Source organism: Lepisma saccharinum, chromosome 1, assembly GCF_977018435.1.
Source record: "Lepisma saccharinum chromosome 1, izLepSacc3.1, whole genome shotgun sequence".
NCBI classification, from domain to species: domain Eukaryota; kingdom Metazoa; phylum Arthropoda; class Insecta; order Zygentoma; family Lepismatidae; genus Lepisma; species Lepisma saccharinum.
The window spans coordinates 222,670,531-222,697,147 of NC_139229.1; the positions used below are offsets into that span (position 1 = coordinate 222,670,531).

At 37.2% G+C, this 26,617-nt stretch overlaps 1 protein-coding gene across 1 annotated transcript in view; it reads right to left on the minus strand.

Moving 5' to 3' along the window:
• LOC145989065 (uncharacterized) overlaps window positions 1-26,617 on the minus strand; it is an 80,354-nt gene that overhangs the window by 22,152 nt on the left and 31,585 nt on the right. Inside the window, exon 3 of the mRNA XM_083124362.1 lies at window positions 11,914-12,092. Coding sequence (XP_082980488.1) covers window positions 11,914-12,092 — 179 coding nt within the window. The remainder of the gene's footprint in view (window positions 1-11,913; window positions 12,093-26,617) is intronic.

Here is a 26,617-nt window from a genome sequence, read left to right on the forward strand (position 1 = left end):
AAATGGTCGCCTGTTTTTTCGGGAAAACTGGTCATGTGGCAACCGTGCCTTTAGAGGAACGTAGAACGGTCAACTCTGAATGGTACACAACAATTTGTTTGCCAGAGGTCTTCAGTCAAATATGGAAAACAAACAAACGCCGTCGGATCATTCTTCATCAGGACAATGCCAGCTGTCACACATCTCGCCTAACAACCGACTTTATGAACAGTCAAAAAATCGAATTGATGGGTCATCCGCCGTACAGTCCTGATTTGGCACCCAATGACTTCTTCTTGTTCCCGAATGTCAAGAATAAATTTAGTGGACAACGATTTTCGTCGGTGGAAGATGCCGTTGATGCGTTCAAAAACCATATTATGGAGGTGTCTCAAGAAGATTGGAAAAACTGCTTTGACAAATGGTTCGAATGAATGCAAAAGTGTATTGACCATAAAGGAGAATACTTCGAAAAACAATAAAGCAGTTTTCAATGCCAAATTCCTGTTTTTTTCATTGTTAGGCTCAAAATATAAATAGTGACCCTCGTATAAAGCATAACTCGCATTGTATTTCAACATTTTCAAGCAGATAATATTTACTTTCAGCACATAGTTTTCTCGGGGTGTAAGGGGTGCTCCTTCCACATAGTGCATCCAATAGTCAACCTCACTTCCACATAGTACACCCTGGACTGCAGACTAACGAGCCTCTGGCGACTGTCCCCATGGCCAGTATAATTCCGTGTCATCCTGTGTTTTGTCCTTATTTGTGCTGAGTGCCTCTTAACAGCCTCACCTTTTAATCAGTCAGAAACTTTTATTATTTTAATATTTTAGTTACGACACGACATGACAGTTATGTTATTTTAGTTATGGTAAGGGGCTGGACCCCATATATAAAGTGACGGGTGCAAAATAGCCTAACTGCTGACGCACACAAAATTTTAAATTCAAATTCAAATTCAAAACATAGTTTTCTCTTTCAACAAGCTTACATGCAGTCTCCTCTGGAGGTTGGACAAAATTTGGGCTTAACATTAGAATAGAGGAAGGGATCAAAAATCACCCCTTTCTACCAAATGTTGGCAATAACTTTTCAATATTCTTACTTTTGCCTTGAAATATTGAGTTTTTCCCCTTATTCTTTATCCTTTTCACAATGATGTACTGAAATCTACTGAATGTTTAGAACAACAGAAGGAGTCATTTTGACCCCAGTGCATGTGTTACAGCAGTTCAGGTTAAGCTTTGTCACCTCTAACACCTTCAAACTTATCTCTAGAGCCCGGAAGTTTGGCAAAATGCCTCTTTTTATCTACTGCATATATTGATAAAATTTTTCCGAATATACGTTTCTTATGTTGTTTCGAATGTTTTGGAAGCCTTTTCATTTTGCCTATTTTGCCTATTTGGGACCCCACTACGTATTTTTAATTATAATGCCTTTTTTTGCCTTTTTCAATGAAATTTGACATTTTTTAAAAAAAAATGTGTATATAAATTATTTTTCTCCCAAAAAAAGTTGTTGGCATTTATTTTTCTTCCGTTTATTATGTGAATAATTTTCGCCTTATTTAAGTAATATTGAACTCACGCATGTTTCAACATTGCTGAAGGAGAAAAGTGTGAGAATTTCATGCTGAGTCAGGATATTGCCTTTCGGTTAACATTTCTTGTGCATGATTGACTGCTGAAGTGGACAGGTTGATTTCGAACACAAAGAAAATATTTCTGAAATCTCCCTCTCGAACCCGAAAATTTCAGGATGTTGCGATTGAGCTTAGTTTACCTCAGCAACCAGTCTTGACGAGATAGGGAACCTGGATATCAGCAGCTATATATTATGCTAACAACCTTCAAAAAATCAGTGAGGTGATCGATGCTCTTCCAGAAAATGAAGCGGCTTCAATTCGTGAAGTGAAAAAACTCCTATGCTATTCAAGTTTACTTTTGCACATTATGGTGCATTGCCAGAGACAATTACAATTATAGCATCCATGAAAATCTTCGAGGAATCTATGCAGCAGATGATGGAAGTGCCAGGAGAAAAGGGGGTGAGCTGTTGTGGAAAAGTGCTAACGGGTAGTGAGTGCAAATGAGGACTTGAAACAATTGAAAACAATTTGTGATATTCTAAAAGGTGAAAATGCTGTTACCAAAATGAGTCCAGCTACATTAGCTTGTTATATGTATGCTCCAATAACTTCTGTCGAAGTAGAAAGATCATTTTCTATTATGAAAAACATTCTCTCTGACAGACGACTATCAATGAATGTTGAGAACTTAAAAAGCACCTTGTAGTTATGTGCAATCAAGATGGAGAAAATTGAAATGCTCTTCCCAATTTAGATTTTAACATTTTGCCAGAAATTATAGATAAAAGTAAGCGACTTCTAAATGTGCCTTTTTTCGGTTTATTTTGCCCTTTTTTTTTATTTTTAGTGCCACATTATAAGTGCCTTTTTGCCTGCCTATTTTAACGAAAATAAATGCCTGAACTTCCGGGCTCTACTTATCTCAGTACAGTTTCATAATATTCATCTTATTACGAGGGACATTCATAAAGTAATAATTTTTGCTTTTCATTTCTGAGCTTGTTTCAAGAATTTGCACTGTGGGGAAGCCTTTGGTTCTTAAGCTATCAGACTGGTACACATCCCTTGCATAGTAGTTCTGCAGAACACCGCTAGAGGGACAGAAAACCAAGATGGCACAGCCTGTGGAGCCAGCTCAAGTTTGAGGTGTGATTTGCTTTTTGTTCTTGAAAGGAAAAATTGCAAAATATATCCTCGATGATCTTGTGGTGTTCTACGGAGGGAATGCTCCATCATATGTAACAGTGGTAAGGTGCATAGAAGGTTTCAGTGTGGTGCAACAAGTCTGCACGATGAAGAATGCAGTGGGCAGCCTTATATCTCTGAGGAACCCAGAATTGTGAAGACAGTGGATCCTGCCCGCAGATCGTCATATTACCATTGCAGCCATCATAAGTGATGTGAACATTAGTTAGGGGTTAGTATTTAAAATAATACATAACACGATGCTGATGAAAGGAGTGCAGCTTCTCCAAGGCAATACCTCCACCAATTCTGCTCGGGATTCACCCTCCATAATTCCCGGACCTGGCACCCAGCGACTTCTTACACTTTCCAGAAATGAAGAAGCTTCTGCGTGAGATTGAATTTCGAATACGATGACAACATCATTTCTGCCGTGAATGAATTCCTGGACAGCCAGACACAGGATTTCTACAACAACGTCATCAGCAAGTTGGTGCATCGCGATGGGAGAAGTACATCCACTCTGGGTGGAGTTTATGTGGAGAAAGACTGATTCATTCACAAAAACTTGTGTGCGTTACTGTATTCTATTTTGGCAGTAATTATTACTTTATGAACATTCCTCATATTTAGGAATATTCTTTTCAGTTATGGCTGTCCCCAAGTATGAAGTGTGAATTTGGTGCTTCTCATGATGAGATGTTGAAGATATGAACGTTTTCAATGTTGCTGTCTGGAACAGTGGATAGAATATACAAGTACAACCAAGTTCTCCAAATGTACTGAACAAAAATGGCACCTTTGTGATTTTGAGTTCAAAGTAATGATCACCATCATGTGCTTTTGTGTGAAAAATATTTCTCTCGATGACATTCAGATTTATTTCTGGCTACTGAAATTTACTGATGGATATTATATTCTCAAATTCCTTTGATTTGAGCCGACTTCCATGGCAGAGTGGTTACCATATGCTACAATGCCATGGGTCCCAGGTTCAAATCCCAGACTGGGCATGGGTGTTCTTTGTGAGTGTTCCTTCATCAATTTCATCATATCATCACTCACCTTCATCTTCACGATTAGCCAAAAGTGACAGAAAAGCAAAGTAAAATAAACCAAATCCTTCAATTTGTCAAATGCTAATAATGCTGACAAGTTAACAGACGATTGCTCTTGTCTGAAATTTGAAAGAAGTTAATCAGAAATTGTCTTCTTTATTACCACATAGATAAAAATATGATGAACAATTACTTCCAAGCAAAACTAAATTCACATTTACACACTTTTTTCTATAGTATCTAAAACATGCAGGCATCCAATGCCTGAATGATATGCAATAAAGTTACAGGCAGACTTTCACTCATCGGCTGGTGGGTCAACTGAGGAGAAAGGGAAGTCAAGAAGGATAATAGCAAGAATAGGCTGCAGCTCATAAAATAGCACGAAACAAGCAATATCTACGAGAAGTGTCATAATGCACATAGAAGAAATGTGCAGGAAAAAGCACACATCACCTACAAAAAGCATGCATGAAAAAGCACACATCACCTACAAAAGCTGTCTTTTGGATCTTCAGTTATAGGAATATAATAATTATTTGAAACAAGCTGGAGTTGAGACATTAGGACTACGAGCAAAGGAAAGTCATCAACAACACAGTGTTCATTTCCTATATGACTCTAATTTTACATGAAAATGTTACTGTTGAAATAACATTTGCATTTCTCTAATATTCCTATGAGTGAAAAAATAAATGAATAAATGAAATGAAGCAGTTTTGCATATTCAACAGTCTGAAATGTGAATATTATGAAGTTATTCAAAAGTAATTTGCAATTTGTTTTTATATAGCAGAAATAATAATGTAACAGAATTATTATGTGATTAATATAAGTAGATATATAATTCTCTATTTTAATGTAACAGGCACGTATATTCTGGCTAGCTAGGCTATCTCCGAAGCCCAGATTAAATTCAGGAAGTAATCGATTAACAAATGTGACTGATGCTTCACTCTCAAATAATGACCGCAGGGTAAAACGATAGTTTGTGGGTGCCTTTACTTTAGACCATCACCAGCACAGACTAGATCACCAGGCTTCATCCTGCAGATTCTTTCTTCCAACCACTACCTGAGGCGGCAGGGCTGAAGACTCCTGTCTTCAGTCTTCCCAGCTGTAGAACCTCACAGGGGTGCCAATTGTACAAAACTCGCTGACCAGCATGGGATTTTTTCCCAGGAAAGGAAAATTTTGAAACAAAACTACTATTACACGAATGGGAAAAGAATGTTATAGGGAATTTTCCTGTGGGCCAAAACAACACTCTTCCATCGAACACATGCAGAAGCAGCAGGCTGCTGATCTACAACCGACCCAGTGATTTATCTTAACACCCCCCAACACCCTCCCAAATTTTGACTAACAACCCACCAAGCAGAAAAGTGGAACATTCCCCTTGTAGGGGGGGGGGGGTGTAAATATTAATTTTTATATCAACAATAGAATGACAATACTTCAACATTAACAGAAAGGAACCATTTGTAGCTCTACAAGAAGCATAGTCCAATGGATCTTTCGATCAACTGAAACCAAAGCGTCAAGGAAGGAGGGTGGAATGTGCAGCATGGCCATTTCCTGGAAACACTAGCTCCCTTGACAAGGCTTCGGTCAGCTGTAAAGGATAGGGAAGGGACACTGCCATCTGGAAAATTTCAAACTGACCTCTCGCCCTCTTTACTGGGAGTACATACCACACACAGTGTCGACAGTTTAGCGTTTGTATACCTAAATAAATTTTCCTAAATATGTTACAGATTTGTAAATTCAACCCCTGAGTCAATGAAATTTCCATTTTGTTGCATTTTCCTTTCGATTCTTTCATGTGAAAAATGTACGATAAAAGTAAGGGAAGAAATTGAAAGATGCTCCTTGTAGTGAATTCTGTTACTATGGTTAGCAACACTATTTTTCTGTAACTTGGGCAAGATTTTGAAGTGGTACAGACGAGAACAGTCAAATGCCCCATTGTAGTATCTCAGTTTGTGTGTTGTCGTTCTGCTTAGTGTAACAATGTCTGAAACTTTACTGCAAAACTGGCTGAAGAAGGTAGAGAAAATGAAATCAGACAGAAAAAAACCAAAAGAGATGAGTAGAAAGGCAGTGGCAGTATATGTAGGTATAATTTATTCCAACGGATATTTATAAAGTTCCAATATAAAATTTACTGACTCAGTATTCGATATAAAACGGCAAGTATTTCATGAAGAACCTAAGTGATTAATTCACGTCTATAGTTGATGTATATGACCATTTTTGTGACTTTAAGAGTTCTGACCTTTGTAAAAGAAATTATATATTAGAAAGAGAGTTGTAAAAAGGGGGGAGGGGGTCCACGTGGAGTGGTTGCCTGGGTGCTAAGGACAAATGGTGTGCCGAACAAGCAAAACAGATAAAAATAGAAAAGCGTTAACATCTTAGTGTCCTGTGAAATTACTGGCACTCTATTAAATTAAAGTTATTGTCACTTCGCAAAAATATAGATTTAGTAAAAATTGTCTTCCTCTTTTTATGTAGACGGTTCCCTGACATAATGGCATATTTAGTCCCGGAAAATGTTCTCGGGATGCCCATTTGTCCGGTATTTAGCTAAAGAAAATACGAATTCAAATTTCAAAATCATTTTATAGTACAACAAGATATTAATAACAATGTATAACTAACCTAATTGAATACCAATTACCATTTACCACTCAATCCTCATGTTAACATTGGCGTAGAACTGCTCATTGTCGATTGTCGAATAAGAAGCGACTCACGACTGGCAAAGGCAGTTCTGGTTCTAATACAGCTATCACTTGTTTCTTTTCTTGGTCAATGGAATTAGAGTGGAGTGGATAATATTCAGGGCTTAGGTGATGTAAGAAGTTTTCTTTTATTTTGTCATGCCAAAAAGAAAGTGTTCTTATAGTAGTGATCACATCACCCCCACTTATGACCGGATCAAGAAAGTGTGGGGCGTTACCCCCACACCCCCTATACGCCTTTATGGCATGGTGTTAAGCACAGGGGAGCACTTTACCTTTTCTTTACCTTTTTTTATAGTAGTGATTATTCTAAACAAAGATCCTTTAAGAGTGTTCACTCAATTATTAATATATTTTGTCAAAACGTTGAAAATTCGGCATTAACAATGCTTTAAACTTCAATTGATTTTGTAATGTTTAAAAATGTTATAAAAATAAATTTAACTATATCCATGTTTATATGTCCCATTTTTTTATTTTAGATATCTGGCAACCCTATTCTATCCTCCATTATATGGTGAATGATAGCTCAGTTAGCAATGTATGTTTTTCTCTTTATTCTCGGTTATTTTACGGACAACACAAACATCCAAGTCTTAGCAGGGATTCGAACCTGGAACCCCTGGTTTCGTAGAGCGCTATGCTAACCACTCTGCCACGGAGGCCAACTAACGACTGAGCTACCGCGGCTCTTGTAAGAGATACTAATACTCTTTTATTCCAAATCAATATAGGTAGAAATCAAACAAATCCTACAACACAGACAACGCAGGGCATGGTCCTACTAACCCTCTCATGCCAGGCCCGTACCCAAGGGAGGGGCCGGGGGGGCCATCCCCCCCCCTCGAGCCATAATTTTTTTTTTTAATTTGAACTTATAAAAACCTACAAGAATTACGTTGATGGTTTTTCAAATTTTGCATGAATTTCGATCTTGTCCTTGCACAAATGAATAGGTTGTTTCTGGACAGAGGCAGGCTCTAGAAGTCTGCAGTCTCCAATATTGGACTATTTTAGTTCTATAACCATTCATGCAAGGCTATCAGACGTTCCGATTTAGTTGGGATAGTCCATTCCTTTTAATCCATATCCCGACTTTGTCGTCTTGGATGGGACACTTCTTGCTATAAGGGAAGAAAGACTCTTGCGCCACTACAGACATTGTACTGGTTATGTAGGACTTTTTGTAGAATACTGTGTACATTTTTAAAATTGTCTGAACTTTTTATGAGTCAAAAACAGTTGTTTAACACTCAACAAATAGGAACCCCTTTATTATTGAATGGTTTCTTCTTTTACAATGTAACTAATGTTTCACATAATTAGAATAGAGGGGAATTTTCTATACTCTTTACATTATGGAAGAAAGATTCTTCAATGACAGCAATACAAAGCCAACCATATAAGGGGCATTTAGCTCTCCACCCGCACCGCAAGGTCTGTGATCCCTTTCGCCACCACTGAGCCGAAGGATAAAAAGCTTTGTTTTCTTTCTCCAACATCAGGGTTTTTCTGTAACTGATGTCCATTCTGCCACTCAATGGCTTAAAGTTAATTAATATTATGTAAATAGGAGAATCCACTTCACAGCAGAATCGTTGCTAGATTTTTGGGGCAAAAAATTGCCTGAAGTACTTTTAACATGTATTCTTATTTGTCCAAAACTCAAGAAATTAAGTACATTATTGTTTACGAAATTTTTTCGATCGGAATTTGTTTTACTGCAACTTTTCTTCTTTTCTACTTGTAATTGTCTTGAACATAAATACACAGTGGTGTGACCATACAACAGACAACTTTCACAGTGTTGGTTTGTTGGTTGGTTGATTTGGTTTTTTAAGTCCACTTTATACACAGTAAGGCTAATTGGGATTGGACCTACAGTTTAAAGTGGGATCCGAACCACTATGTGCCTCCACCGGGTATCGAACCCAGGACACCTTGAATACAAGGCGACGATGCTACCACTGCGCCATCGGGGAGACCCAACTTTCACAGTGTGCAGAGGACACCAAGGCCAAAAATTTCCATGCTACGAGCCGTTGAAACTGGCATTTTCTATCCCACATGTATGCAACCCCATTTAATAGCTTCTTGGTTGCCACTGGCATTTATTTTTACTGTCGAATAAGATTCTAAAAGCGAAAATATGCCATAGAAACAATATTATGCCAGCAGACACACTGCCAGGGTGAAGTCACTTAGCCGTTCCACTCAGATAATTTATTTACAGGGTTCGCACTGACTCCAAAGACCTGGACACAGCCCCCCCCCCCCCGTGAAATTTTAAAATTTAAATCTACAAAAAGCTACGAGAATAACATCGACGATTTTTCAAACTTGCAATAATTTCAATTTTGTTCTTGCATGAATGGATGTGTTTGTTGTGTAGAGAGAGAGAGAGGCAGTCACCAGAAGTCTGCAGTCTGCGATATTGGGTACTTTTAGTTTTATTGATGCCGTTGACCCCCCCCCCAATTATTTCCACTTTTGCTCCTGCACTATGGCCTCTTAATGCTAAGCCTTTTCTACCCAGAGCTTCGGATCCCACTTTAAACTGTAGGTCCAGTCCCAATTAGTCTATCTGTGCATAAAGTGGACTTAAAATAAAAACTCGAACTCAAACTTGTCTACCAAAAGAAAGTAAATTGTCCTTGCAACCATTTTTGGCCGCTACTGGCTACCAGGTAAAAGTGTTTGTCTCTCTCTCTTTTTTGTGGTTAACCATAGCTCGCTACTATCCTTCGTAGCGGGCTATGGGTTAACTCACATTTAGAATTATTTATTGTAATAATAATTGCTAATGCGTATAATTTAATTTATAAATATATTATTTTCTAAACATAAAATTATATCGTGGCTGTTCAATGGTTCTGGCATAAGAAAATACCTTTTTTTCGCAGATGACTGTAACATTTTCAGACAAATCTCCACTTCCAACGATACTCATCTTTCTCAGAATGACATAACAACATTTACTTCCTGGGTGTCTGACATGGGGCCTTCCATTACATCCTGAAAAGTGTACTACTCTCACCGTCTCAGGCAATAACATCCAAGCAGTATCCTCTCACAAAGACCTAGGCATTGTTTTCGACCAAAAGCTCTCATTTGAGGAACAAATTTTAGGCACCACTAAAAATACCATGAGTCCCTTAGGTTTACTGTACAGTTTCATTGAAATTAGTGACTTCTCAGCCCTCACCTTGTACTTCAAATCATTCATTTCCCCAATAAAAGAATACTGCTCTCCTGTCTGGTCCATGGCATGTCCCACTCATCTCTCTAGAATCGATTCAGTCTTTCACTTCTTCCTGGCTATAGTTCGATACAGGGTTCCCTCATTATGCAATTTTCATCTCCGCATCTCTTGTCTTTTCTAAACTTTTATCAGCGCCGTTTGCAGAATGATTTCAGTTATTTATACAAAATTGTGAATGGCAAAATCCGCTGCAACACACTTCTTCAGGGATTCCACTCGCTTAACTCGCAATAAAGATTATTTTATTAAAAAAAGACCTAGACTTGAAATTCAAAAAAGATCTATCTTTTACAGACTTGCCACACAATACAATGATCTATCATCAAGCATCGATATATTTTCCTCCGAGTTTGCCTTTCGGTCATCTATTAGAAGAAATGTTTGTAAATAATATCAAATAGTGCCATCTTTTACTAATTTTTTGTTACTTTGCCATTCACTTTTGTGTTATTTTGTTACAAATACTTTTATTATTTTTTAAATATTTTTTGCTTATTATTATTATTATCATTGCATTTTCATTGTTGAGAATTTCAGTGTAAAATGGCCAACTGTGCTGTATCTGGAATTTTCTCAAATAATTAAATTTTTAATTTGCGAAACTTAGAACTATGCAGATACTTCTGACCAGATTAGGTGCAAAAACTGGGGAAGTGGAAGGGGCAAGGACAGTTATTTTCTCTTGGTAGAGGCATTAAGAGGCCATAGTACGAGGGCAAAAGTGGCAAATAAGTCGGGGCAACTGCCCACAGGTCGCCCCAAATAGCTACTACCACTGTATATACTATATACATAAACACGGATCTAAAAAAATCCTGGGTACGGGCCTGCCTGGACAACTGGAGGAGTCAGGAAAACAAGGCTAGGACTGAGATCATTCGAAACAAATTATTTTTTAAAAAAGCTTTCAAAACCTGGTAAAGTCAGGGGAATTAAATAATTTTTGCTTGGCAGAATTTGTAACCGGAAACACGTTTAGTTTTATCTTCCGTTTGGGTAATATTGCTTGGGTAATATTGCTAATAAAAGGGATCTTTCATTTTATTTTTCATTTATTTTAAAAAAATGTTCAACAAACGTCATTCATTTGATAAACTTACAAAGTTGAAGTGTAACTCTTATTTTTTAGCATGTTAAATCATTACACAGTTATGTAAAATATCTGGAAAAGTCAGGGACTTTGCAAAATGTGTGGGAACCCAACAGTCTATCAACCCCCTCACATATGTTGCTTTTCGTAGGCTATTTGAATTGTTTGCATTATGCACACGTAGTCTACCCGTATCATACACTTTATTTTCGCTAATTCAAGGAAACAAATGTCAGTGCCAACTGCAAATATATGTCACAAGGTTGCATACATATAGGTATATTAGAAAATGCTGTTCTTCAACATTTCGTAACAAAATGAGCAAATTTCTCTAGCCACCCTCCCCTATACACCCCCACACATAATACAGTATTATATATGCAGTGTGGTGGCCGCGGTGGCTCAGTCGGTAACGCGTCGAATAACATGGGTACCTGGGGGAAACCCTGGGGGGTAAAAGCGGTCAGGGACGTGATGCTGATCACATCATCCCCACTCACGACCGGATCAAGAAAGTGTGGGGCGTTACCCCCCCACCCCCTATACGCCTTCATGGCGTAGTGCTAAGCACAGGGGAGCACTTTACCTTTTTTTACCTTTATATGCAGTGTATAATATGAATGAATATTTATAAAAAATCGCCTATGGATCTGCCCCCCCTCAAAAAAATCATGGGTACGGGCCTGTCTCATGCCCTTGAGAAGTCGAATAAATGGTTGTATATGCACTCTCCTAGAGCCCTAAAGGCAAACACGGGTCCTAGAACAACTTTCTTTGCAACTCTTGTCATTCTTGCAAGTAAAATAAGTTCCCACAGTAACTCAGGAAATGTCAACATATGTAATATTTTGTCCACAAATAGTGCTGCTACTATTGTAAAAGTCTACTTGCCATACAATTTTTAATAATGTATCTATATTTTTTCTATATCAATTTAAAGGAACAACTTCTAGGAAGGCAGGAATTTGCTGTGAATGTTCCAACTTAGGTCTTACCTTTGGTGCAACTTTTTCTCTGTATTTGTGCGGGCTAGAATCCTCCTCTCCTACGTGAATTAGCTTCAAAAAAGCCGTCATCAGTGAAGATGAAGCAACCTTGTTTAGTATGCAACCCATTATTTCATTATCGGTATTAACGGCAAAATGTTTTCGGTTTACATACTCGTATATACTGTCTGAAAGAAATAAGGATATGAAACCTAATATATACTCATTGTGTAAAATATACTGATAATGGTATAGTACTGTGTAATTTAAATATAAAATATTTAATAGATCATCCTTTGACTGTAGAATAAAATTTGTAAATTCTATGTTTTTGCTACATCAAATTGTTTTAACCTAATTTACTTCTGAAATACGAAAAAAATAAACATATTAATTGTTCACTTTCAATTATTTGACTGGCACTGACAGATAAACAATCAAATCGATGTACCTTATCATTAGACCTCGGATTTTTAGGTTCTAAAAGTGTACTTTTAGGTTCCTAAAATTGGTTCTAAAAATCCTAAAATAGGTTCGAAAACCCCTAAAATAGGTCCTAAAAATCTTAAGTTAGGCTCGAATAATCCTTAAGTAGGTTAAAAAAAATTAAAATAGTTCAAAATTCCTGAAAAATGCTGATTAGGTATAGTCACCGGCAATGAAAATGGGACACCTATATCCTGAAATACGCAGTATATTGCATAACGTTATGTGTGTTGCCTAACCCTACGGCGATGGCAGAATTTACCATTAGAAATTTGCTATCAAAATCCACTCTTCGCCGTATAGTTAGGCAACAATCATTTTTCATGTTATCCACAGTCAAACTCTGCAATTTTGTCTGAGGATCTTCTTATATGCTGAAAATAATCTTTAAACAAAAACATAGTGAGTGGTGCAAACTTCAATGCTGAAATGTTAGTTTGCAAGGCGTGAATGCCACAAAGCACCGAAGTAATGCGAAAGTTAGCAAGACCACACAGATCAGACCACTTTGGATTGTGCAGGTAACAGTGGCACGAGACATTTTCTTTGTTTAGAGCTTTGTAAAATCACCATGGACTTGGTGGAAGGGAAATACTTTCCCATTGAATTTTTTCGTGACCAAACAAAACAAATGCATCTGTGTGACATAAAAATCCTGTAAAACCTTCAAAAATATATGAAAACCTAAAAAAGGCTTGATTTAGGCGCATAAAGCTAAAATAGGTTCTAACAAGCAAAATAGTTTTTTTAGGCACTATAAAACTTCATCAGTTGTTACGTTTTTTAACGAAACTCTGACTTATTTTTTGTTACATACCTGTAATAGAAAAAATAGGTTAGAAACTTAGAATCCAAGGTCTACTTATCATATTAATAACACGTGGCACAATTGTCCATTGAGGGCCTGGGCCCACCCACCGACTGCCGGCCTCACTCCCACCTGATCCTACTCACTCGCTCACCCGAGGTGGGAGATCATCTAACCAGTTACGGGATGACGTGTGGTCAGCACGACGATCCCCCAGTCGTTGTTGTAGGTTTCCATGACCGGATATGTTACTCATTCGTAGCTCCCGAATTTTCTCACGATGGTGGGTGGCTACCGGTGCAGGCCGAAATCTCAGGAGAAAAGTTGTTACGCTTCCTCCAGGAGACTCGAACCTGCGCGCGTCTTGTGGCGCGAGCCCAAAGCATGACGTCTTAGAACGCACGGTCACGGTGCGGGTTTAATCATATTACTAGAGTCGCAAAAAAGTCGGCTTTTTTGAATGGGTGGTATTTTCTTCGATAAAAAGTCGTTTTTTTTGTAGAAAAAATGAAAAATTTGACTTTTTACAAATTGCGGCTAACCAATTTCACTTGCTGTGTCAGTTAACAGTCTAAAGGCTCGTAATGTCATATTTTGGAATTAGCTAAATAATTTGACATGGTGTAGCAACAAAAAGACACATACTTGCCATTTCTTCTACAGGGTGTCCAAAAAGTCACAGTACCGTGACTTTGAAGGTACGCAATTTTTGTACAAAAGTGATAGAGACATGAATCCTACATTGGGTATTAACTTTGTCCATATGAATACTTTTTAAACATTAAACTAGAAAAACACGAGCGTTTAGTATGGTGTAAGGTGGAAGAAAGTTTTTATGTGATGTGAAAACAAACATGGAAAGAATACAGCTTTGGAGTCGCTTGCAAAAATGTTTCATGTGTACCATTGGTCTCACTAAAACACGGAACAAAAAAAAATGTACCGAATATTTTTTCCAAGTCCACAGCGTTAAAAAATCTTAAATTGCAAATATCTCGAAAATGGTAAGAGTTATCGAAAAAATATATCGAAAAACACCCCCATACGGCATCGTTAGATGCCCTCTGTCGATTTTGGAGGTGTAGAATACGTGTACCAAGTTTTGGTGGTCCTGGGGTCAAGGAGTAAGAAGTTAGCCCACCTCCCAAAAAAACTTTGATCACTCGTAACTTTTGAACGAATAGTCGTAGAAAGGTCGGGTTTAGTGCGTCGGTCGAGTCTCGGTGTCCTCTGTCCTCCCATACCAAAATAAACATAGGTCGTCATGGAACCAATTTTTCATCAATCGAAAATTTTCCAAGTCCAGCGTTAAATTGCAAATATCTCGAAAATAGTAAGAGTTATCGAAAAAATATATCGAAAAACACCCCCATCCCGGTATCGTTAGATACCCACCCTGTCGATTTTGGAGGTGTAGAATACGTATACCAAGTTTTGGTGGTCCTGAGGTCAAGAGGTAAGAAGTTAGCCCACCCTCCAAAATTTTGATCACTCGTAACTTTTGAACAAATAGTCGTAGAAAGATCGGGTTTAGTGCGTTGGTCGAGTCTCGGTGTCCTCTGTCCATCCATACCAAAATAAACATAGGTCGTCATGGAACCAATTTTTTTCATCAATCGAAAATTTTCTAAGTCCACAGCGTTAAAAAAATCTTAAATTGCAAATATCTCGAATTTTTTACAAACAGAGGTGTCCCATAGGATCTTTGAGAAAAAAAAAACACGTGAAACTCTACAGAGGTGTAGGTTATCTAACCTCAGCCGTTAGAACCTTTTTTTTTTTGGTTGGGCACCACGCACTCCTGGCGGGGTTATAGGGGCCAGGAATCCTTAAAAACAATTATTATTATTATTTTGTTTGTTTGCTTGCGTCACAATACAGAAATAATGAGAGGCGCGTGTGTGTGCGTGTGTGGCACATCGTTCCCGAGAGGTTTACAAAGGTCACGATATATAAACATGGTCCCCGGACTTGGAAAATTGCGATAAGGCGCATTCATCCTTCAAGGATGAGAGGATGAGAAAGTGCATTTCACTCATCACTGCTTTTCTTCGCTGTGAAACATCGTCAGCGCAATAAATGAGGCGCGGAACGTGGAGAGAAAGTGAGTTTTTGAGGTTTTGGCGGTTGTGGGGTCAAAAAATCAGGGTTGCGGTCAAAGGCATATTACTGGCCTAATGCTGCAGCATCAATAGCACCCACCTTAATCCGGCCGTGGTTAGGGAAATGTGATGTGTATGATTGTGTTCAAATATTTGGGTGTTATCATTAGACCTCGGAATTTAGGTTCTTACCCATTTTTTTTCTTTGCAGTCAAATAAAAAATAACAAGTTATGTCAGCGTATTACAAAACGCAACAACTGGCGAAGTTTTATAGTGCCTAAAATAACCTATTTTGCTTATTAGAACCTATTTTAGGCCTATGTGCATAACTTAAATCTCTTTTAGGTTTTTATATTTATTTTAGGTTTTGCAGGATTTTTACATGTCTCAGAGGTATTTACAAGGTTTGGTAACAATTCAATGACTGGTGTTTTTGAAACATGTTTTCTGTCGATCCCCCCCCCCCCCGCACTCCAAATCTATGATGGTTTTCAAAGCTCTAAACAAAACAAAATGTCTTACGTCACTGTTATCTGCACACAGTGGACTTTAGGGGACTTTTTGCCCCCGCACTATGGATCCTTAATACTAAGACGAATTAAACTACCCCTGCCCCCCCCCCTCAGTTTTGGCACTCAAACGCCTCTACTGCCTGCATAGTCCAATGTGCAAACTTCTGATTCGTGTGGTCTTATTACTCACTTTCGTGTCACTTCGGTCCTTTTGTAGCATTCACGCCTTGGGAAGTAACTGACTGTGTTTCAGTTGAAAATGAATTAAAATATAAAGATAAAGATAAAATTAAACATCTGCTTGTACCATTTTTTCATGTTCTACAAAAATTCACGAATAATTCCCAGAGTCAATAATTCATGCATAATTCCCGGAATTCAAAGAATTCCTGGTGAGTAACCACCCTGATATTGTGCAGCAAATTATACATACGGAATTCATTTTTAGTACCAACAAGTAACAGCACAAGTATGGTAATACAATGATTTGTGGATAATTTTGAAAATTATGCATTCAAATGAAAATTTGGTTAGAAATTGAACATTTGGTTGTTAGACTTCAGGATTTAGGAGCCTAATTTAACATTTTTAAAACCTATTTAATAATATTTAGAACCCATTTTAGGATTTTTAGAGTCTATTTTAGGAACCTACAAACACATTTTTTAGAATATAAAAATCCGAGGTCTAGTTATCGTTCAATAAACATTTCATATTTAGTAGCTGATGAGATGAAATAGTTTTTCAAATTGAAGCAATTTGGTCATTTCTGAAAAGGTAAGCCATCATTTTTTGCCATTTTAACTCAAATACATCTCAATTTTCCAGCTCTAAATCAATGTGAGAATCTTAAGCATAGAAGGAATAGTAAAAATGCATATTATAAATATCACCCAGTTTAAATTAATAACACCGAACTTTGCCCTAAACCGAATTGCAATGAAAAGCAACATCCAAATTTAGGGGAAAATAAAACTGAAACTTCATGTCCCTAGATGTAGGCCTACTTATTACAAGCCTATTGATATGAAAGTGTAGCAGTTCACGCAGTCTAAAGTGAGGTATCGATGCTCACCAGCTTAAGATTAAAGTATAAATGATTAGATTGATTAATTCAGTTGGTGTTTTAAGTCCACTTTATGCACAGTAAGGCTAATTGGGACTGGATCTACAGTTTAAAGTTGGATCCGAACCACTATGTGCCTCCACCGGGTGTCGAACCCGGAACCAATATAAATGATTAGAAGAAATTAACACAATTTACCATGACAATATGATCACTCTCTTGCAAGTTTCATCCAATGCCACCACATCGGCTAATACACGGATAATAAGCATAAAACACACAAAAAATATATTTATATTCTCTTATTTTACTTCAGTGGCCTTCATTCTTATTAGAGATTTCAAATTTACCGACAAAGGTTATTCATCACATTGGTGTTTACTATCTCTCTCTCTCTCTCTCTCTCTCTCTCTCTCTCTCTCTCTCTATCTATCTCTTCAACTAGCTGTACATCAGTTTCTTAAAAAGGTTCTGTAGTAAGAGATACAACAATTTTACGTTGCAGTCTCGTCTAACAATAAAAAGCGACAACAATTGCGTCGTTAGCAATATCCTTGGTAACGATATAACCTATTTGGCAGAATAAAGTGGTATCAGTTAAGAAATACTTGCTGGCACATGTACAGTTCAAATATTCAACTTGAAATCAAATAAGGTAAGTGTGTGTATGTTTTGAATTTTGAATTCGAATTTAAAATTTTGGGTGCTTCAGCACTTAGGCTATTTTGCGCCCGTCACGTTATACGGGGTCCAGCCCCATACCTTACTAATAACATAACTGTAATGTTCCATTTAAACATTCTGGCTTGCGTTAAAAGCTGAGGCTGTAAAGGGACACTCAGCACATATAAAGACAAAACGCAGGACAACACACAGAATTATACTGACCATAGGGCCAGTCGCTAGAGCCTCGTTAGTCTCCAAAATGCAGTCCAGGGTGTACTACGTGGAAGAGAGGTTGACAATTGGGTGCGCTACGTGGAAGGGTCACCCCGTACACCCCAAGTGTGTGTATGCCTATATACAAATATATAATTTTCAAGGTTCTAAAAAGCATTAGATGCTCATGCCTTACAGAATTATTTAGAATTGAATATAGTAAAAATTAACATTTTCATGATACAAAATTTCTAATTAACTAGAAATTGAATCAACTTAGGCCACAATTTTCTAATAAAAAAAGTAAAGTGATCCCCTATGCTTTACACCACGCCATGAAAGCGTATAGGGGTGTGGAATTAGGGCTCCACACTTTCTTGATCTCGGCCGAAGGTGATGTGATGAGCACCACGCCCCTGTTCGCCTTTACTCCCTTCCCCCCGAGTTTCCTCCAGACAATTTTCTAATTACTATAATTTTTTCGCCTAATGAAAGATAACACACACACACACACATCAGGTCGTACAGATAATTTGTGACGATAAAAATCGTGTAACGAACCTAGGTTGCATTCGATTAAGATGAAACAGCTTCCTCTGATGACGCCTGCTCTGCCACCACAACATACATTACTCGTTACATATACAGGGTGAGTCACCTAAAATTGCTACCGGAAATATTTCGTGAACAACAATAAATATTGAAAAACTGCTTTTGGAGATATAAAGGTGTGAGTGGGGCTCATGAAATTAGTGGACACAATACGTTCAACTACGTAAGGGAGTAAGATTTTCAACACAAACTTACGTTTGTTTAAATGGAAACCCAATTTCATTTTCAGCTCATTTGAAAGTACGGAATAATTAATTAAGAATGGCGTTTGTTACATTGTAATACGCCAAATAGTTCTCAAGTAATTGTAACGTGAAGTTGACGCTTCAAACAAACATTCTCACAAGTTGATTCGTGTCTCGTAACATACACATCCTCCTTTTGACAGCATTCGGGTACCGTAACAAACATGCTACTCTTCTACATACTATGCGTTGTGCTTAGGAAAGTTGTTACATTCCAACAACTGCGGGATACAATAAAATGTGTACTTTGTACCTAAGTTAGCTTTGATAAATTATCTAAAAGGTTCTGATACATCTTTCCGAGTTAACAAATATTTGTTAATTAAAAAGTATAAATTTTAAACATTCCGCCATCAGTTACATACATAAATGTTGGTACAGTCATGTTCAAAAAATCTGTCGCATGGATTTTTTCTAAGTCCAACGTCTTACGAAATTATGTTGGTAGCTCTGAAACAAGGAAGTGTTGTGAAATATACGATCCTCCAATCAGAGTGAAGTTCGATTCTGAGGAGCAGGAGGCGTGACTCACGGTCTTGTCCACAGGAAGTTCAACCAATGCAGCATTTCCAAATATGAGATAACGTCCCCATTGGTTAAATATTGTTTCAATAATGCGAATCGGCTGAAAGATTGCGCAAAAGTTTACTTTGTCGTTTTAATACTTTTAATCGTTTCAAATTAGTATTAAATTGTCCCAATTATAGTTCAAGAGCTTAATATAATGTATTCATGTATGTGTTTGACAATCATATATCACTCATTAGAACAATTTTCACATTGTTTTCACTACGTGAGATGACATTTCATTTACATTTACGATAAAATAGTGGTTTGGGTGTAATAACAGTTTTCATTAATTAATTTAGAGATGCATTTTTATTTGTTGAGTTAATGATTAGGTTAATTCGTTATTTCTCGCAAAAAGAGGGAACCACAGCTGAAAGAAAATACACAACTTGTATTATTTAGGTCAAGAGTTCGTTTTAACATCACTTTTTGCACACATAGGCTAATCACGACTCGGGATACATTTAAATTGGAATCTGAAACATTATGCGGTCTGACTGGAACTCGGAAAAGGACACACCGATTACAAGACGTCGATACATTACCACTTGGTCTGGCGAACGCCAATAATAATGAGGGGTTGTGGGAGTGGGAGAGGGGTGGCGGAAAGTAGAAAATAAATAGCATTTTGGGGGGTATTTAATGTTATATTTATACACATACAAACCTAAGAAAATATTTATTTTGATACATGTGTTGGGGGGTGGGAAAGGGGGAAAAGAGAGGGACAGAAAGATATTGGGAGAGATGGGACGAAGAGGTGATTGTGGAAAATGTTTTATTTGACGTTCTGTAATAAAAACAATCAAATCAATGATGATTATCTTATAAATACCATATTTAATGTAAATTTGTTTTAAAAATGGGGGCGGAGAGCTGTTTGTTTTACGTTCAGTGAAGGATAACAAGTGGAGACACATAGTGGTTCGTATCTCACTTTAAACTGTAGGTCCAGGCCCCATTAGCCTATCTGTGTATAACGTGGATTTAGAATTCAGTAGAAAATAACGTCGATCTAGTATTTTGGAGTTTAGATGCGTTGAGACCACTAAAATTTCCAATTCTTATAAGAAGAAACCTGTCCTCATATTACCATTTTGAAAGAGATAGAGTTAATTCTATAATCTTACGTTGTTACTTTCAAAGAAGACTAATTCAAATAGTCAAAAGCTTACGAAAAGTTTTTGCCACCGTGCGGATTTGAACCTACGACCATTAGAGTGACAACCCAGTGCGATAACCACTACCCCACGAGTTCGTTCCTTCTTACGGCATGATTATGAGTTAAGACCAATTCGTTCAATATGCATTAGAAATATAATCCCCACCCGCCTCTTTATAAACAACACACCCAAACGCTCCTTTGTAGCAAATGAAATAAAGGTGGTATGAATGTCACAAAACATTTAAGCAAAATCTACTATATTTACGACGCAATCGTTTTACATGGAGAGGCTACAGCTTCGAGAATTGAGGTTGTGGTTTGACAAAATTGTAGGATACCCCATATCGATAAGCCAAGGCTCTAGTGTGCACTAGATTGGTTCATTTGTAGTGACGTGCTCAGGAATTTGTAAAGAGGTATGTGAATATAAAAATGTGTTAATGCAAATTTTTTAAACAGTGAACTCATAATTTAATATCTCTATGTCCATCTCATTATCCTACTTAGGAACTAATTAGCATTGCAGGAGTCATACTGAAAAGAAATCTCACGTGACAATGACGAGAAATTAGATTTACGGAAGGAATAGTTTTCATATTTTAAAACCTTGAAGGGCCATGGGCTATCTCCCGACTGTCAGTCTCCCTTCCACAATCCTACCTACAGTTATCTTCAACTGGCAACGAGGTGACGTTGGTCAGCACGTCGAACCCTCAGCCGTTATAGAAGATATCTGAAACTAGGTTACACCAGTCACTCGTAGCTCCCCAATTTCCTCACGATGGTGGGTTGCCACCGGTCCTATACAGATAACAGGCCGTGAACCCAGGACGACTCGAATCCATGCCGTCCCGCTGCAGTCGGAATCCAAAGCACAGAGTCTTAGACCACACCGTTACAGAGGAGGAGAGTTTTCATATTTTGTTTCTTATAAATGTCGACAATACATTAAATATATTACGCACCAAAAATTAGTGTAAAAAAATAGCCGGTTCTATAAGAGATTCGAACCTTCGATCTTCACTCAACTAGGCCGCTATTTTTAACAATTTCCCATTTTCTCACTCAATAACCTTCGTTGAACGTTTGTCTTAAGAGTCGTTAGCAATCTTGTAAACCTTATTAACCTATCTGCTGTCTATCACAAATGTATTTCACAACCTGGAGTACATTTTGATGTCTGCAATTTAGAACTTGACTTTCGTGGTAAGTAATTCTCTACCGTCTACTATAATAAATAAATCAAAGTCTACATATCTCATATTTTGTAAATGCGAAATGTCATTGTTAAATGTTGCAAGCTATTTCTTATTCCACCGTTAGTTCCAGATTTAGCCACAGCAGTCTGGAAACCAGCGTGAAACGTGTTTCCCACACTTCCAAGGTCAGGTGAACCCTTATCAGTTGTATTGGATGCCTGTGAACATGTTACTTCATACGTCATGGTACTGTGCTGGATTTCTTCCCCTTCCCCTTTTACCTTGAACGGAAGTTATCCCCGACTGGGCACGACGAATCAATCACAGAAAAGCAGACTGTCTAGTAAATCGCATGCCATGTATTATTTTGAGCTCCTAGGTTTTGGAAAGTGAAATAAAAAAAGTATGTAACATTAATTCATAATGGTTGACTTCTTTGGGTATTATTTCATGACTCTTTTCTACTTACTCCAATGAAACTTTTGTCTACTGTTTTCAGTAGATCAATAGGTGTTGGTTGATTTGGTGTTTTAAGTCCACTTTATGCACAGCAAGGCTAATCGGGACTGGACCTACAGTTTAAAGTGGGATCCGAACCACTTGTGCCTCCACCGGGTATCGAACCCAGGACCCCTTGATTACAAGGCGAAGACGCTACCACTGCGCCATCGGGGAGGCCCTATCAATAGGTGTTTTGAAACATCTATGTTAAGATTTTTTAAATTTGAATTACAATTTGTGTGCCTGAAAACTTAGGGTATTTTACACCCGTCACGCTATACGGGGTCCAGCCCCTTATCATGACAAAAATAAAAGCGTGTCTGAAAACTAAAATATCCTTACCTGGGTTAAAAGCTTAGCCTGTAAAGCGACAGACAGTCAGCACAAACAACGACAACACACACGCAGTCCTACAAAGATTATACTAACAGTAGGTCCAGTCACCAGAGCCTCGTTAGTCTGCAAAATGCAGTTCAGGGTGTACTACATGGAAGTGAGGTTGGTTTAAATTTTAAATAGATATAAAAACAAATTGTTAGTGAGGAGGAATAAAAAGTTATATTTACAGCTAACATGCTGAGCTAAACACACTACAAGGGTGTAAGGGATGACCTTCCACGAAGTATGTACACCCAATTGTTGCTTCCACGTAGTACACCCTGGACTTCAGTTTGCAGACGAACGAGGTTCTGCCGACTGGCTCAATGGCCAGTATAATTTTCTGTGTTGTCCTGTGTTTGGTCCTTGTGGGTGCTGAGTGCCTCTTTACAGCCTCAGCTTTTAACCGAATTCAGAATATTTTAATATTTTAGTTACAACACGACGTTACAGTTATGTTATTTTAGTTCTGGTAAGGGGCTGGACCCCGTATAAAGTGACAGATGCAAAATAGCCTAAGTGCTGACGCACCCAAAATTTTGAATTCAAATTGAAATTCAAACACACTACATGCAATATTACATGTGGTACTGAAGAGAATATTTCACTTGTAGTTCCTCAACTGTAATTACACATTAGGCCTACTGAAAGTGTTCAGTAGGAAATCATTGATTTTGAGTAGATTTCCGAGAGACACAGTAGAGTACTGCAATTGATAACAGAACGACGATGAGAATGAAACAGAGGTAAAAACAATGATAATGAAATGCAGAAGCGACCTGGAGCAAACAGGAACGTAGAATGTCTGGCAGCGAGACACAAGAGTTGATCAAGCGATTGTAAAATCAAATTTAGCTTAGAGCTCATAATTGATATTTCTACATGAGCTCAACATACAAGTTACATACAATGAGAGAATTGAATTGAGTTTACATCTCACGTGATATGAGTCGAAACTATTGTTGCAATTTGAACTGTGAAGTGAATCAATATTCAATTCGATTAACTAGTGAATGATGATGTGCTGAGATTTTGTAACGAGATGTGCCAAATGGCTGACAGTATAATAACTTATGGACACATTGATTTAATATATTTGAACAATCTTATAAACGATTTTGCATGAAATTTTATTACTTGAATCTACATCACTTCATTGCAAAGGCTACAAGGCATTTTATGGGGTGTAAAATTCTGTGTTCGATTCACCGTTCGGTTAACTCTGCGATTTATATTTCTTATTAAACCGAAAAATTATTTATTGCATTTTACTTATTACGAAAATTCGTATATGATTTGCTTTGCGAAATGTAGAGAATATATTGTTTTTCATGCTTTTTACAAGAATACAACTATGCATGGTGAACAAAAAATAATGTAATATAAATACTATTCACAAAAGGATGTCAATAGTATTTATTTGTTTTGTTTCTTGATAATTTTCTCTAAAATAAAAATGTATAACTTTCGCTGTACATGACATTTCGTCGAATATGACACATGGATCATTTTTATGCAAATCCTAGTAAAGTGATGAGAAATTCAAAAACATATTCTGAAAAATTATTTTAAAAAATAACTGAAAAATCATTAGAAAGGAGTGTTATTTTTTAAAATATATATATATAACATTTTTATTTATTTCAATTATTAATTAAATACAATACTTAGTTGCTATATATAATAATAATAGGGGTAATCGAACAGAAGTCAAACTTATAATCTTCGGCGTGTAATACTGACAGCCTATCACCGAACAACTTTACCATCATAAAATAAATTGAAGTTTTTTTCTCGGAAATTACTGGCTAGTGCACGCTGGAACCTTGCCATACGAATATCTACCCTACCACTACAAGAAGCCACGTCACAACCTCAATTCTCGAAGCTGTAGCCTCTCCATGTAAAACGATTGCGTCGTAAATATAGTAGATTTTGCTTAAATGTTTTGTGACATTCATACCACCTTTATTTCATTTGCTACAAAGGAGCGTTTGGGTGTGTTGTTTATAAAGAGGCGGGTGGGGATTATATTTCTAATGCATATTGAACGAATTGGTCTTAACTCATAATCATGCCGTAAGAAGGAACGAACTCGTGGGGTAGTGGTTATCGCACTGGGTTGTCACTCTAATGGTCGTAGGTTCAAATCCGCACGGTGGCAAAAACTTTTCGTAAGCTTTTGACTATTTGAATTAGTCTTCTTTGAAAGTAACAACGTAAGATTATAGAATTAACTCTATCTCTTTCAAAATGGTAATATGAGGACAGGTTTCTTCTTATAAGAATTGGAAATTTTAGTGGTCTCAACGCATCTAAAATCCAAAATACTAGATCGACGTTATTTTCTACTGAATTCTAAATCCACGTTATACACAGATAGGCTAATGGGGCCTGGACCTACAGTTTAAAGTGAGATACGAACCACTATGTGTCTCCACTTGTTATCCTTCACTGAACGTAAAACAAACAGCTCTCCGCCCCCATTTTTAAAACAAATTTACATTAAATATGGTATTTATAAGATAATCATCATTGATTTGATTGTTTTTATTACCGAACGTCAAATAAAACATTTTCCACAATCACCTCTTCGTCCCATCTCTCCCAATATCTTTCTGTCCCTCTCTTTTCCCCCTTTCCCACCCCCCCAACACATGTATCAAAATAAATATTTTCTTAGGTTTGTATGTGTATAAATATAACATTAAATACCCCCCAAAATGCTATTTATTTTCTACTTTCCGTCACCCCTCTCCCACTCCCACAACCCCTCATTATTATTGGCGTTCGCCAGACCAAGTGGTAATGTATCAACGTCTTGTAATCGGTGTGTCCTTTTCCGAGTTCCAGTCAGACCGCATAATGTTTCAGATTCCAATTTAAATGTATCCCGAGTCGTGATTAGCCTATGTGTGCAAAAAGTGATGTTAAAACGAACTCTTGACCTAAATAATACAAGTTGTGTATTTTCTTTCAGCTGTGGTTCCCTCTTTTTGCGAGAAATAACGAATTAACCTAATCATTAACTCAACAAATAAAAATGCATCTCTAAATTAATTAATGAAAACTGTTATTACACCCAAACCACTATTTTATCGTAAATGTAAATGAAATGTCATCTCACGTAGTGAAAACAATGTGAAAATTGTTCTAATGAGTGATATATGATTGTCAAACACATACATGAATACATTATATTAAGCTCTTGAACTATAATTGGGACAATTTAATACTAATTTGAAACGATTAAAAGTATTAAAACGACAAAGTAAACTTTTGCGCAATCTTTCAGCCGATTCGCATTATTGAAACAATATTTAACCAATGGGGACGTTATCTCATATTTGGAAATGCTGCATTGGTTGAACTTCCTGTGGACAAGACCGTGAGTCACGCCTCCAGCTCCTCAGAATCGAACTTCACTCTGATTGGAGGATCGTATATTTCACAACACTTCCTTGTTTCAGAGCTACCAACATAATTTCGTAAGACGTTGGACTTAGAAAAAATCCATGCGACAAATTTTTTGAACATGACTGTACATTAACGTCTATCTAATTTTTAATGAGTGTTCATTCATTTACGTCATAATTTTTAGTACATCGGAACAAACAACTTTTCTCGTTTGGTCATGACAAATCTTTAAGTTTTCAACTATTAAACTTTGCACCTTATAGGCTACACTTTTTCTTTCATCCTTTCTTTCAAATTAATTTATCAAATTTACCAAATAAAGAAAGGACGTAACAAAGTACACTGATTAACCAGACGTTTGTGTAGTGTATTTAAGTTAGAACTGTTGCTGAGAAAATAGTATTTTCAAACTCTGAAAAGACCGAGATGATACTTATCTATGATGAGTGTAGGAAAAATGCAGCACAAGCGTGCGGGCTGCATGCACGACGGCATTTGAGCCATTACCTTCTCTATCTGAAAGCCTGATGGCTTGCTCTGGTCACGTGACTAAACGTCAGCGAGATAGCCGCCATGTTTGATTTGCTTCTTGGGAATCAATGTTGGACCTTTTTAGTGAATGTGGAATTGTAATGAAAATTTATGAACTGTATTCGAGTTTACATGACGTGTAAATATGCTTAAATGTACAAAAGGTATTGCGTATAAGTGTTGTGTGCTCAATTGCAGAGGCAATTATGGTGAAAAAGGTAAGAGTAACGTTCACATTTC